Here is a 13,992-nt window from a genome sequence, read left to right on the forward strand (position 1 = left end):
TCCCAGAAATCACACGCTCTTTATTTGAGTCTTTTTTAAGGAACCAGAGCAAGATCCCGCCCCCTCGAGGCGTGGAGGGAGACACTGGCACACCGTTCTGGGCGCACCGTCACCGGCGAGGTGGAAGCCTCGGGGGGGGGGGGGGGGCGTCAGTCCACGCCATCCAGGTCCTGACAGCCTCTGCTCTCGAGCCGCAGCACCTAGATGGAGAAGCCACGCACACGTCCACGGCTGGACGCTCACAACCACGCTATGGAACACGCCGGTTCACACCCAGCTAGGGGGGCCGTCGCGGGACTGGACGAGCAGCTGCGAGGCAGTCCCCACGATGTGCAAAGACGTGGGAAGGGTGCAGAGCACGTGCACTGGGCAAGTCTGGCAGGACGCGCCTCAGTGCATCGTGGGGGTCCCTGCCGGACGAGGACGCCATGGAGAACTGCATCTGCCCACACGCGTCCTCGGAGGGGTCTACGTTTGCCCGTTACTTGGCTGCGTGGCCTCCAAACCCCATTCCCGATCTGGGGGACCCCACCACTGAGCGCCCCCGGGGGAGCCAAGCCCCGCCTCCCCCAACTCCTCATCTGGAGGCTGGGCTGTCCCGGGCAGGATGCCAGCAGCGCCCCTGCACTCTGCCCGCTAGATGCCAATGGCACAGAACCCACCCCGGGCACGACAACCAGAAATGTCTGCAGCCCAGGCCCGCTGTCCCTGGGGTGACCCCTCGCCTGCAGCCCGGACGTGCAGTGTGACCCGGGGTCCATCCTGCAGATACGTCATCTGCAGGGGCGCCTGCCTCGGCCACCCGGTACACAGCGTGTCCTTCCAGCCCGCCGCGCTCTCTGGCTCAACGCCGTATCATCACAACATCGTGTTCTGTGCATCTGAGGGCTCCCTGCTGGCCGCCTGTCCCTCCCTCGGGCCGTTAAACTCCCTCGGGCCGTTACTACCTGTGCCCGAAGTGCCCTTGGCCCTGCTCCCGTGCTTGGCCTTGGAAAGGAGAAGGCGGGAAGGGCCCACGCTTGCTTTTACTAATCTTTCCTCACTCTATCAATTAATCAAAAACAGAAAGGAAAGGCACAGTGGTTTCGGAAGGCGTGGAACCATCTGGACCCTCGAGTCGGCCGCGAGGGGCGGCGACTGGCCCCAGGTGCCCACAGCTACCCACGCGAGGGGCGCAGCACCAGGCACAGCGCCCGCCGACCCGAAACGTACTTGCGCTTCGCGAAGCCGGGGCCGCAAAAAGCACGGCCGCGAACGTAAAGCGGCAGCGAGCCGGCGTTCCCCCCGCAGCTGTGGCTCGCGGAGAAGCCCCTTCGTTGCCCGACGCACCTGGGCCTCTATGCACCGGAACTGCCAGGGCCAGCTGGTGTTGTAGAGAAACGGCCGCAGGTCAAACCTGTTGTCGTCGGGGCTGTAGCTTTCTGCGTGGTACGCGGGTGTGAGTGTGGTCATCTTGTGCCTGTTCATGGAGTACTTGCAGAAAAACCACCTCACCTTGTCAGCCACCTGGTAGGCAAGGAACACGCGGACCCTCGAGCTCGCAAGGCTGCGAAGGCCCGGGGCCCTCGGCCGCGTCACGTCGCAAGGCGCAAGCTGACGGCCCCACGGGACCCCTCCCCCGCCCCCACCCCCGGGGGCAGCGGACGAGCACTGGTGGCCGCACAGCGCGGGTGGCTGAGCTGTAACGTGTCTGCCCCCGACTCTAGCGCCCCCGGACGCGGGGTCAGGAGACCCCGGCAGGGGCCCAGGAAGATACACCCACCGCACGAGGCTTCCAGGCGGTTCCGTGGGAACCGCCGCATGAGCCCCGATGGGCCTGACCGCAGGCGGGACAGCGGGCAGGGGCGTCGGGCCCTGCTCAGGGTAAGAGACAACTGGAGGTTGTCAGAGGGCTACCCCTGGAGGCCATGCTGCGCGGACTCACTCCCGCCAAACGGTCCCTGCGCGGGGACCGTCCTGCCGGCTTCCCTCCGTGGGACGTGCCCACGGTGTACCTGCCGCGGGGAACACACGTCTTTCCACAGGCTGACGAGCTTGCAGAACATGCCATAGGGCCCGGTCTTGGCGACCTTCCGGAGTCTGCCGTAGACGGACAGGTCCGCGTACGTCATGCCCATGTCTTCCTGCGGACGAAGGGAAGAACACCGCTGGGCCCGCGGCACCGGACGCCCGGGGGAGGGACGTGGCCCCAAAGGCCAGGGGCGGACGCGGGGGCTCGCTCCCCCTCACCGCCAGCGACACAGCGGGCCTTCGGAAGAAAAGATCCAGACCGGGTTTTGAGGGCTGGGAGGGACAGGAGAGCGGCCCCGGCTGGAGACCCGTGCGCGTTCTAGGCCCCGGGGGCGGCACACTGGGTGCGTATTTGGGGAAACAGGTCTGTGTAGACGCAACTAAGCGAAGGAGGCCGAGGCGAGATGGCCCCGGACGTGGGGTTGGAACAACGCTCGCGGAGGAGAAGCTGTGTGACGACGAAGGCGGAGGCTGGGGCGGCGCGACACGGCCCGGGAAGCCCCGGAAGCGGGACCAAGAGGCAGGACCGTCCCCCAGAGCCTCTGGGGGGAGCACGGCTCTGCCGACACCGACGTGGTGCCTCTGTGTAAGCCATCCGCCCGCGGCGTTCGGTTACGGCGGCCCTGGGGGGTGATGCCAGGACCCACGTCAGGCCCGACACCCCCCTGGCCCCACGAGAGCCAGCCCCACACTGAGGCTCACACAAGCCAGCGCTTCTCAGGTCCCCTGACGCTGGCATTTCGTGGCACAGCGGGACAGCCTCCCCTCCGACTGGGGCCTGCAGGACCCAGGACGAGGCCCTCCCTCCTGCTCCCCACTGCCCACCCTGGCCTTCCCTCGGGCCTCAGCTCCAACGTCACCTCCTTGGGGAAGCCTGTCCTGACCCCTTCCGAGGGACACTGCCACCATCGGGTCACCGGGGTCGACGGCAGCACTGGGACCACCAGGGGCCATCATGGTCACTTCCCGCTTGTCTGTCCCAGGGACTCACATAAATGGCCACGTCCCGCCGGTTCACCACCAAGTCCCAGTGCTTAGCGGGTCTTTGCCGCAGACTTCTTTTACCGCTCTCTTTGGCGGGAGATGAATATTTGCCGGCAATGACATTTTAATTCCTTAAATTCAACCGTAATCACTGGAGACTTTAATTCCTCACTTTCCATGACGTACAAAACTAGACAAAGAAACCACCGAGGAGATGAAAACTTGAACGCTGGAAACCAACTAGACCTAAAAGACATCTCTGGAACGTTCCGCCCAACGACCACAGAGCACACGTTCCACGTTCTCCTCGAGGCACATGGAACGTTCTCCAGGACAGACCAAAGGCCAGGCCAGAAAACTGGCCTCGATGAATTTTAAACCACTGAATCGCCCAAAGTATGCTCTCCAACCGGAAAGGAAGAGAATTGCACATTCAGTAACAGAAAGAAACTTTGGAAACTCGCAAATAGGCGGGAATTAAACCACACACTGTCAAGTAAACAGAGGGTGAGAGAAGAAATCATGGAGAAAACTAGGAAATACTTGGAGATGAAAGAAAATGATGTGGCTGGACTTATACAACACAGAAGGGCAGCAGTGAGGGAGGAGTCTATAGTCGTAAACACCTGCATTTGGAAAGAAAAAGATCTCGGGGCGCCTGGGGCTCAGTTGGTTAAGTGTCCCACTCTTGATCTCGGCTCAGGTCATGATCTCACGGTTTGTGGGATCGAGCCCCACATCGGTCGGACTCTGTGTTGACAGCTCGGAGCCTGTCTGGGATTCTCTGTCTCCCCCTCTCTCTGCTCCTCCCCTGCTCTCTCTCTCAAAATAAACATTTTTTAAGAAAGAAAGAAAGAAAGAAAGAAAGAAAGAAAGAAAGAAAGAAAGAAAGAAAGAGAAGGATCTCAAATCAGTGACCTAACCTTCCGCCTTCTGACAACACGCGGGAGGAGGCACACGCCAAGCCTCGAGCACACGGACAGAGGGGACGTACGGACTGGAGGGGAGACCAGTGAGACTGAGACAGAAAGGCAGTGCGGAAAATCATTCCCGTACACTGGCAATGATCAAATTAGGAAAACAATTCCATTTATAGAATGAGGAAAATAAAATACCTGGAAATAAATTTTTTAATGTTTGTTTTTGAGAGAGACAGAGCGTGAGCGGGGGAGGGGCAGAGAGAGGGGGAGACACAGAATCTGAAACAGGCTCCAGGCTCCGAACTGTCAGCCCAGAGCCCGACGCGGGGCTCGAACCCACGAACCGCGAGATCGTGACCTGAGCCGAAGTCGGCTGCTGAACCGACTGGGCCCCCAGGCCCACTTACGCTTACACTCTGAAAACAACAAAATGTCGCTGACGGACCCGGACGCCCGGGGCAAACAGGACACCCCCGTTCGAGCCTCAGAAGGCCTAATGTGGTCACGGAGCCAACGGCCACCAAACGCAGCTACGGGTTCAACACAACTGCCACAGAAGCCAAGCTGCGGGCGTGGCAGAAAATGACTCCAAGTTCATCCAGAAACTCCAAGGGCCCGGAAGAGCCAGAGTTGCGCTGGAAAAGAGGAGCGCCGTCGGAGGACTCACGCTTCCCTGTGTCGCAGCTCCCTGCAAAGCCGGGTGGCACCGGGACAGGGACGGGCGCCCACGGCAGAACGGAGCCCGGGAGCGCCTCTCCACGCCACGGGCACCGGGCAGTCGGCGGGAGAGACGTCCGTCCGTCCGCACGCGCGAGGCTGCAGCCGGGTCCCCTCCGCACCACACGCGGCGAAGTCCGCCGGGTCGCAGACTTGAATGCGAGGGCTGAAACCGCAAACTCTTGGAAGAAGACGCAAAGTCGATCTTCGTGACGAAGGAGCCGGCAGCGACAGGAGGAAAAGTGCAGCCCCGACCAGCCCCGACGGCTCGCGGGCCGGCCCGGACAGAGGGGTCCGCAGCGCTCCTTTCGAGGTGGCGCCCCGCCACCCGCAAGGGACCTGTCCCTCTCACCCCTCCTCCCGGGCGTCGGCCTCAAGGAGCCCGAGTCGAACGCACGTCAAAGGACCAGCAGCGGGCGCGGGGCTCCCCGGCCAGGAGCCTGGAGATGGGAGAGGGGTCCCCGCAGCACAAAGGAAGCAGCAGAGGCGCCCGGCGGACACGAAGCAGGGACACGGGGAGGGAGCGCAGTGACCGAGCCACCACTGCCACTACCTCGTCCGTCTGGGACACCCGTCCGTCGGCCAAGGGCTCCAGCTCTGCGGTGGCTGGTGCTGCCAGGATGCTGCGGCCAAGACATACAGACGTCAGTCCCGACAGTCGCCTGGGCGCTCGTGAGCCCCGCGGGAAAACCCCGCATCGGCCGTCCCCGGCGCCCCGGCCAGTCCCCGGCAACGCCCCCCCCCCCCCCCCAGCCCCGCCAGTCACATGAGCACAGCCGGGCCGGGGCTGGCGGTGCTGGGCTTGCCCGGGGAGATGGGTGTGGATGCCGGGGGGCTCCACGCCCCGGGGCGGGAGCGGACGGCGGGAGCCCCCACACAGGGCTGCTCTGCCGAGCGCCCTGCACGTGGGGACGCATCATGCTTTCTTGTGGGACCGGCCTGGGCGCCGCGGGGTGCCCGGGAGCATCTAGCCGCCGGGATCCCCAGAACGGTCCCCAGGTGCCGCCCCACAGCCAGGGGGTCTGGGGGAGCCCCGGCCCGAAGGGGCCGGCCTGGCCGTGGGACCCCAGGTGCCCGCCGAGGGCAGGGCTGTTGTGGTCAGGCGGCAGGGAGGCGTGGGAGGGGGCTGTGCCGGGCACGGAGGGCCCGTCTGGAGGGTGGCACTCACCCCTGCAGGGCGGGGAGCTGGAAGTGCTCGAGGCAGAAGTGGACGAAGGCCCTGAGGTCCGTCTTGCTGATGCCGCCTATGGGGTTGATGTCCGCGCTGGAGCAGTCGTACTTGGTCAGGTAGCCGAGGAGGCTGCGGGGACAGAGCACACGGCGTCCACGCGGCTGAGCTGAGGCGCCGTGCGGCCCGCCTGGGGTCCGGTCCCGGGCGAACACGCCCGGAGCCAGAGCTCGGCGGGCTGGAGGGTCTCGGAGGAGGGTGGCCTGCTGCAGCGGTCGGTCCACAAAGGGCGGAGGCGGCAGGCGACCGGGGGAGGCACTCGAGCCGCCCGGGAAGGCGTCGGGGCCAGGAGACCGATTCGGGAATGGCCAGCATCCAGCCGGGAGCGGGGCCGGGGCCGGCGGGACGTGGGACCGAGGGGTGAGGTCCTTAGGAGGGAGGGCCCCCTCCACACCTGTCAGCACCCCTCCCAGATACTCCTGCGGCGGGCGGAAGACGGCCCCCAGTCACCCCGTCCTATACCCAGAACCCGAGAACGCGTGACCTGTAGGCAAAAAGGACTTCGCACAATTGAGTTGAGGCCCCCGAGGCGAGATGGTGGCAGTGTTTTCGAGAGAGGGCGAGCGAGCGAGTGCATGTGAGGGGGGAGGAGCAGAGAGAGAGACAGACAGGGACAGAGGGGATCCCAACCGGGCCCCGCTCTGTGCCATCACAGGGCCTGACGCAAGGCTCGATCCCACAGAGCGGGAGACCCTGATCTGAGCTGAGATCCAGGGTCGGATGCTTAACCGAAGGGGCCCCCCCGGCGCCCCTCGCGGGGAGGTTTTGACCTGGATTACCAGGTGGGCCCTGAACGAAGTCACGAATGTGCTGAGTGGTGTAGGAGGGAGGCAGGGGCCAGAGCCAGGGGGCTGCGAGCAGAGGGGGAAAGACACAGGGAGGCTGCCCACTGGCTTTGCTGGGGGGGGGGGGGGAGGGGGGCACGAGCCAAGCAGCTGGGCGCCTCCAGGAGCTGGAGACAGCAGGGAAGGGATTCTCCCGCCAGCCTCCAGGGGGAACCAGCCCTCCCCACAACCTGAGGCCTGTGCTGCACACTGTCGTTGAGAGTCCGCTGTCACGGCGGCCGCGGGACACCCTCCCTCCACCGTGTTCTCCCGCCTGCCCTCTGGACGGTGGCAGGTTTCCGCTGGCTCCCCAGGCCCACCACCCTCCCCCCCCACAAGGCCATTCCTCGCCCTGCCCCTCGCGCCTGAACCTCCTGGTGGTGGCCTCTGAGGGTCCCGCCCCTGCCGGTGTCGCCAGGCACACACGGCAATGCTCCCAAGCACACGCTCAACACCAGCACAAGGACACCCTCCCCCCACCCTGCCCGTCCTCCCCCTGGTCCTGCCGTCCTCCCCCTGCCCGTCCTCCCCCTGTCCGTCCTCCCCAGTCCCGGGAGCACTTGGCCCCTCTAGCTTCCACCCACACAAGTGACCTTCTCCTGCTGTTCAGCTTCTCCTGACTCCTACCAAGGAGCGAGGCCTCGGGCGTGAGGCCCCCAGGGCACCAGAGAGGGACCGTTAAGTCCCTGGTGCTGCCCTGGGCGGGGCTCCCTTCCCTGCACCCCAGGGGTCCCTCTTACTGTGTGCCTCCCCCGCTGCCTCGGGAGCTGTCAGCAGCTCGGAGTCGGGGAGGGTCCGGAGGTGCGGTGCCCGGGGCGGCCAGGAGACCCACCCAGCAAGGCTCCGGCCTCGTCTCTCTCTTGGTATCAAAGTCCAGAAGGGAGGAGGGCACCCTGGGGGCGGGAGGGCCACGTTTACGCGTTAAACACAAGACAGGCTTCCACCTGAGCTCCAGCCTGAGCGCGCGCACCGGTTGAGCTCAAGTGACAACTTCTCTGGGGAAGTCACTGCCGCGGACCGAATGCCCGTGTGCCCCCAGATCCACATGCCGAAGCCCCAACCCCCGTGTGACAGGCTCTGGAGGTGCATCTTCAGCAGATCACGAAGGTTAACCGAGGACCCCAGGGCAGCCCAGGGCTGATGCCTCCAGGGCCGGGACAGCGAGGCCCCCGGCACTTTCGTCAACTCCAGCAGCCGACCCCTTCTGCTCTCATGAGCGTAAGCAAAGCCCAAAGTCCCCCACCTTCCCGCCCTCTCTTGGCCCACGTCCCCATGCCCCGCAAACCGAAACCCTCGGGGCCACGTCCACTGCCCGCCGCTCCCTCTCGGGCCTTCACCGCCAGGTTCCGGCCCGGGCCCCTCCAGAAGCCGCCCCGGCCCTGCAGCCGGCCCCTGGGCCCCCCACGCCTGGTCAACAACCCCATCAGCCCCCGAACGGCCTCTCTGCCTGGCTCTGGGTGCCCCTTCCTCTCCCGCCAGCTAGCTCCTCCTCTTGGGTGGGACCCCCTGATCTGCAGCCCCCCTCGCATCGGAACCTGGGGGACCCCGGACCCACTCCTCCTCTGTCAACATTCAGTCCCACGGTGGCCCAGCTGGTCTCGTAGCCTTGATGGCATTTCACCATCTGCACACTCCCCGGGGCAGGGGTGCGTTTCACCCCTGGGTTTCTCCAGAATCCCGTGTAACTGCCCAGCACACACCTCCACACGGCTGTCCACAAAGCCGCATTCCCGACACTGGGCCTCGACCTCCCCACCCGGTTCTGCACCTGGACATCTGACCACACACACGCCCATCCCTTCGGCTGCTGGGTCGGCCTGGGCACCGCACCTGACCTGGTCCACCAGCAAAGCCTGTCGGTCCTCCCCCTGATGGCGAGACAACCGGGGGCCAAGCCCGCTCACCGTCCCCCAGCCCCACCCCGCCAGGCCGCCCTGACAGGCGTGAGCCGCATGGGTGGGAGGAAGCGGACCGCGGACCCACCGCACCGGTTGAAAAACCCTGCAGGGTCGTCCCACCTGGTTTAGGGAAAGGAAAAGTCCCTACAACCTGCGTGCCCCCCAGCGCACTCCCCGACTAGACCCCACGCAGAGACCGGCCACAGGGGAACGGGGACCAGCCGCCTCACCTCCCGCAGCAGAAAGAGGTTTGCGGTCACACGATTTCCCGCCTACTCTGGCCGTGGCAGGTGGTGGCGAGACCCCCACCCAGGGAGGCGGGGACCTACAGACACAGGGGAGGGGCCGGTGGCACGCCCCCTTGTGGAGGCTTCTGGACTCACCGGCCCCTCTAGGACGGGCCACCCTCTCTGCAAGGCTGTCCTTACAGCCTCTGGCGGCTCCTCCAGCCCTCCTCTGCGCTCATCACTGACCTCTGACCTGCCCCTGGCCATTCACGGCCCCGACCAGGCCCCAGCCTCCTGCTGTCGGTGACAGCGCCCCCAGACCTCAGAGCCTCCTGTCCGTCAGGCTCTGCGCACACGCGCGTGAGCACAGCCGTCTCGGAAAGGCCTGCTTGGGGGGTGGGTGCTCGGCCGGCACCAGGGACCTGGGGTGCTCCCGCCATTCCCTACTGGAAACCGTGGGCGCGGTTTCTAAATTCCTCGTTCAAACACCGCTTTATGCTGAGCACTGCTCTCCTTCTGGGAGCCGAGGCTTGGTCCGCGCCAGGCAGAGGGTGGCCGTGTGACCGGCCCCCGGGGCCAACGCTGGGCGCGGGGTCTCTGACAAGCTTTGCTGGCAGTGGGTGCTGCCCACGTGCCGTCACGCGTGTTGCCGGGGGTCGGTGGGGGGGGGGGGGGTCCACTGGGAGAGGATTCTGGAAGCCTGGGCCTGGTTTCCTCCATTCTCCGGCTGCAGTCGACCGCAGCCCCGGGTCCGCCCGACGCGGAGTCCCGTCTGCCAGCGGATCGCGGGACGGGGACAGCAGCTCGCTCCCGCAGCCTCCGCCTCCCCTTGCCGCTTCTCGGCTCCCCTGCCCCCCTCTCCCTGCCGGGCTCGCTTGGCTCCCTGCCCCACACATGTGCGTGCGCAGCGGCACGACCCCGCCTCCAGGGCGTCCCCGGTGCCGGGCCGCCCGCCTCGTTCCCCGACCCGTCCCGCTGTCACCAGCTCCCCTCAAGCACCCAACGCCTGCTGTGCGTCGTCGCTCGGCCCGGTGACTCCGCTTCCTGCTTCACCGAGGACGGTCACGGCCCCGACCCCACGCCACCCAGGCCCGCGTCTGTGCCGTGCACTCTGCTGGACACACTAGCTGGGCTCCCGATAAAGCCGACCTCTCGCTTCGCCACCTGCTCTCACCTCCTCGGGACACCGGGACAGCTCCCCAGCCGCGTCCCCCCTCCTGCATCAGCAACACTGTTCCTCCCTGCCACACCTCTCTCGTCAGCTCTTGAGGAAACACCTTCCTTCTCGCCCCACTGGTCTTGCCAGCTACCACCCTGCCCCTCCCCTCTCCTGTGGTGCACGCTTCTGGAAAGAACGGACTCCTGGTCCCTCATCCACTGCCCACTCTCCTCCAACCTGCCCCAGCTGGGATCCCGGCACCTCCTTCAGACAAGACAGGGCTTTTCAGGGAGGCAACGACCACCCTCTGTCCCGAGGGGCTCTCACCACAGGACGTTTGCACACACCGTTATCTGGGCTGCATCTCCTCTCCTGGCTCCTGAGGCCTTTGGAAGCCAACTTCTCAGACAGGCCTTCCCTGGCCACCCCAGTAACAACCTCAACTCCCAAACTCTCCCTCTGCCTGCCCCGGTTTTTCTCTGTAGACTTTCCCCACCCTACGTACACGATTAAGTGTTGTTATCACCCGTCTCCTTCCACTAGAGTAAAACCACAGTTACTTTTCTGTTGTGTTCACAGCACCAAGAATGCCCAACACGTGGCGGACGTTCAACATCCCTTGAGGAACAAGCACACCGGAATGCAACAGACCCGAAGTTAGCTTAGAAGCAGTTAAGACACAGAATCAGAAACCACTTTGAAAAAGAACCAGCATGACAGAGGGGACAGACCTGACGCTCTACCCGGGATGCAGGCAACGGGGAGATCGTAGACAGGGACGCTGCATGGGACAGTCGGCCCCACAAGTACAAGAAACACACACAATGGAAAAAACACCATTGGAAGTAAAATACGAGAAAAGTGCCTGCAGCTGTAGACAGACTTCCAAATACCTCTCGGAAAGGGTCTGGCAGTGAAATGTGATGGGAAGAGATGAACATGAGAACCAGGTGTCAGACAGAAGTGTTTACTTTCTAAACTGACATCCAGGAACATGTAACACCCAGAAACCCACTCCCACCCTGGAAAAAATTGTTATTTTCTGCTAAAACATGAAATGCGATGGACAAGAGTTGTGACAGGGAAAATGGTACGACGATACAGTTACATAACAGCTCACACTCTTCTTCAGAAGCAAACAAAACAGAACACACCCACGTTGTCAACTACTCAGGCTCCGAATACGCGCTAGCTGTCACATCCGTCCTGAGACATCATTTCCTTACAAAAGCACCGAAGGCAGCAGAAAAGCGACGAAAATTGACAAAATGTTCACAGGAATGGTGAGAATTTTCACCAGCCATAGGGTGCTAACTCTAAATTGTCATAATTAGGAAGCAGGATCCAAAAGCCCAATATAACGTTTAACAGAAAACACACTTGAAGACAAGCAAGGATGTAGAAAGATTAAGACACTCATGCCACGGATAGAAAGACGGATGGATGGATGGAATGATGGATGGGTGAATGGATATATGCATGTATGTATGGATGGATGGATATGTGGATAGATGGATGGGTGAGTGGACGTACGTATGGATAGATGGATGGACACATGGATGGATGGACGGATGAGTGGATGGATGGGTGGGTAGACGGATGGGTGGGTGAGTGGATGGATGGATGGATGGGTGGGTGGGCGGGTGGGTGAGTGGACAGATGGATGGGTGGATAGGCAGACAGACAGATGGGTGAATGGATGTACATATGGATAGGTGGATGGATGGACAGATGAGTGAGTGGATGGATGGGTGGGTAGATGGACGGCAGGTGAGTGGATGGATGGATGGATGGATGGACAGATAGATGGATAGATGGATGGGTGGATAGGCGGATAGATGGATGGGTAAATGGATGCACGTATGGATAGATGGATGGACACATGGATGGATGGACGGATGAGTGGATGGATGGGTGGGTAGACGGATGGGTGGGTGAGTGGATGGATGGATGGATGGATGGATGGATGGATGGATGGATGGGTGGGCGGGTGGGTGAGTGGACAGATGGATGGGTGGATAAGCAGACAGACGGATGGGTGAATGGATGTACATATGGATAGGTGGATGGATGGACAGATGAGTGAGTGGATGGATGGGTGGGTAGACGGACAGCGGGTGAGTGGATGGATGGAGGGACATATGGATGGATGGATGGATGGGTGGGTGGACAGATAGATGGATAGATGGATGGGTGGATAGGCGGATGGGTGGGTGAGTGGATGGATGGATGGATGGGTGAGTGAGTGGATGGATGGGTGGGTAGACGGACAGCAGGTGAGTGGATGGATGGAGGGACACATGGATGGATGGATGGATGGATGGATGGATGGATGGATGGGTGGATAGGCGGACAGACGGATGGGTAAATGGATGCACGTATGGATAGATGGATGGACACATGGATGGATGGACGGATGAGTGGATGGATGGGTGGATGGATGGGTGGGTGGGTGGACAGACAGATGGACAGGTGGATAGGTGGATAGATGGATGGGTGAACGGGTGTACGTATGGATAGATGGAAGGACACATGGATGGATGGACGGATGAGCGAGCGGATAGATGGGTGGGTAGACGGATGGGCGGGTGAGTGGATGGATGGGTGGACAGACGGACGGGTTGGTGGATGGGTGGACAAACGGATGGAAAGACTGATGCATGGATGATCAGATGAATAAATGACAGACAAGGTTCTTGAACCCCTTCCGCTAACAAGGAGCAAGTGAGAACACCCGAGAGAGGCGGGGACGGAAGCTGGAGAAGGAGCACTCCCAGCCTCCGCCGCTCACCCTGAAGGTCAGCTGAAATGTACCCGGAGAACAGGAGGCTCCGAGTTCTCCTGACCAGCAAAGACTGCGGAAAGTATTTCCAGCCCACGTCAGAGATGGGCTCTCTGGCTGGGAGTGAACACTGGACGCAGAGCAAGGGCGGAAGACGTGGTGGGACTGCCCGGGGGGGGGGGGGGGGCGGGCGGGTGAAAGCGAGCGGGGTGGGGTGGGAGGGGTGACAGATTCCAGACCCGGCACCACGGAAGAGCCCACGCCAGGCGGAGCTGGCCCGAGCGGGAACGGTGGCGGGGAGCCAGAGGGAGACAGTGTCGACCCGTCTCCATACCTGATTCATCGTGAAGTTCGGGAGTGATGATGTCCTGGGGGTGCCAGACACGCCCTGAGCCGCGGGGTAACGTGACCCCCCCCCCCCCCCCCGCCACCGTGTGTCTCACAGATGCGGTGAGAACTGGAGGGAGCCTGGACATACCGCCTTGGGGAGCACTCACCCTCAGAGACCTGGGTGCTCGGGAGTCGGGCACACGCACCTCTCATCCACGTTGGCCGATCCGAGCACCAGCAGTCCGCCGCGAGCGCCCCGGGCCCAGAGGCTCAGCTGAGCAAACAGATAGGCCACGACCATCCGTATCCGAGCCTGGGTGACACAGCGGGAAATGTCACCCCGTGCCGGGCATGGGGCACACACACACTGGCACCCTGCTCCCCGTGCAGCTCCAAAGAAAGAGTCCAAGTAACACGAGAGCTTTCCAGCGTCCAGAGGAAACAGGGTCCTGCGATAATTGTGTGCACCGAGCGGCCCCCGGATCAAAGGCGGAAGGACCCGGAGCCGGGGTGCGGAGGGAGCTTCGGTGGCAGGATGGGGCTGCAGAGAACTCTCGGCCACCCATTCCACCCCCTTCACAGCTGGCTTTGCTGGAGGAGGGAAAGCCACCGTGGCCACGAGAAAAGGGACAGAGGTGTGACAGAGCCCAGTGGCTGGAGCCCAGGGTCCCCCTCTCCCTCCACCCACCGGCCAGGGCCCGGCTCCCCTGCGGCAGCCCGATCCCTGAAGATGCAGGAGCCTTACAGGCACACTCACGCACACGCGCGTGCACACCCCCCACCCTCACGCTAACACACGCTCCCATGCCCTCTTACGCTCACGTGCGCGCACGCACACCCCCCCATGTTCACTAACACACTCTCATACCCACACGCACGCACTCACATCCCCTCACGTATTTTCACACACCCA

The 13,992-nt window shown here is 63.0% G+C and overlaps 1 protein-coding gene across 3 annotated transcripts in view; it reads right to left on the reverse strand.

Moving 5' to 3' along the window:
- Nucleotides 1-13,992, reverse strand: part of NADSYN1 (NAD synthetase 1) — a 35,808-nt gene continuing 21,816 nt past the window's right edge. For 2 of the 3 annotated variants that reach the window (XM_086676612.1, XM_086676611.1), the window contains 6 exons: nucleotides 13,286-13,392; nucleotides 5,800-5,931; nucleotides 5,185-5,254; nucleotides 1,995-2,123; nucleotides 1,330-1,506; nucleotides 1-200 (listed from right to left, as the gene is read on the reverse strand). In XM_086676612.1, the coding sequence (XP_086532738.1) occupies nucleotides 150-200; nucleotides 1,330-1,506; nucleotides 1,995-2,123; nucleotides 5,185-5,254; nucleotides 5,800-5,931; nucleotides 13,286-13,392 (666 nt within the window). In that variant the 3' untranslated portion in view covers nucleotides 1-149. Of the gene's footprint in view, nucleotides 201-1,329; nucleotides 1,507-1,994; nucleotides 2,124-5,184; nucleotides 5,255-5,799; nucleotides 5,932-13,285; nucleotides 13,393-13,992 lie in introns of those variants that run through there. The other variant, XM_086676613.1, reaches the window with a different exon arrangement.

Source organism: Puma concolor, chromosome D1 (genome assembly GCF_028749965.1).
Source record: "Puma concolor isolate L17-30 chromosome D1, mPumCon1.1.hap2, whole genome shotgun sequence".
NCBI classification, from domain to species: Eukaryota; Metazoa; Chordata; class Mammalia; order Carnivora; family Felidae; genus Puma; species Puma concolor.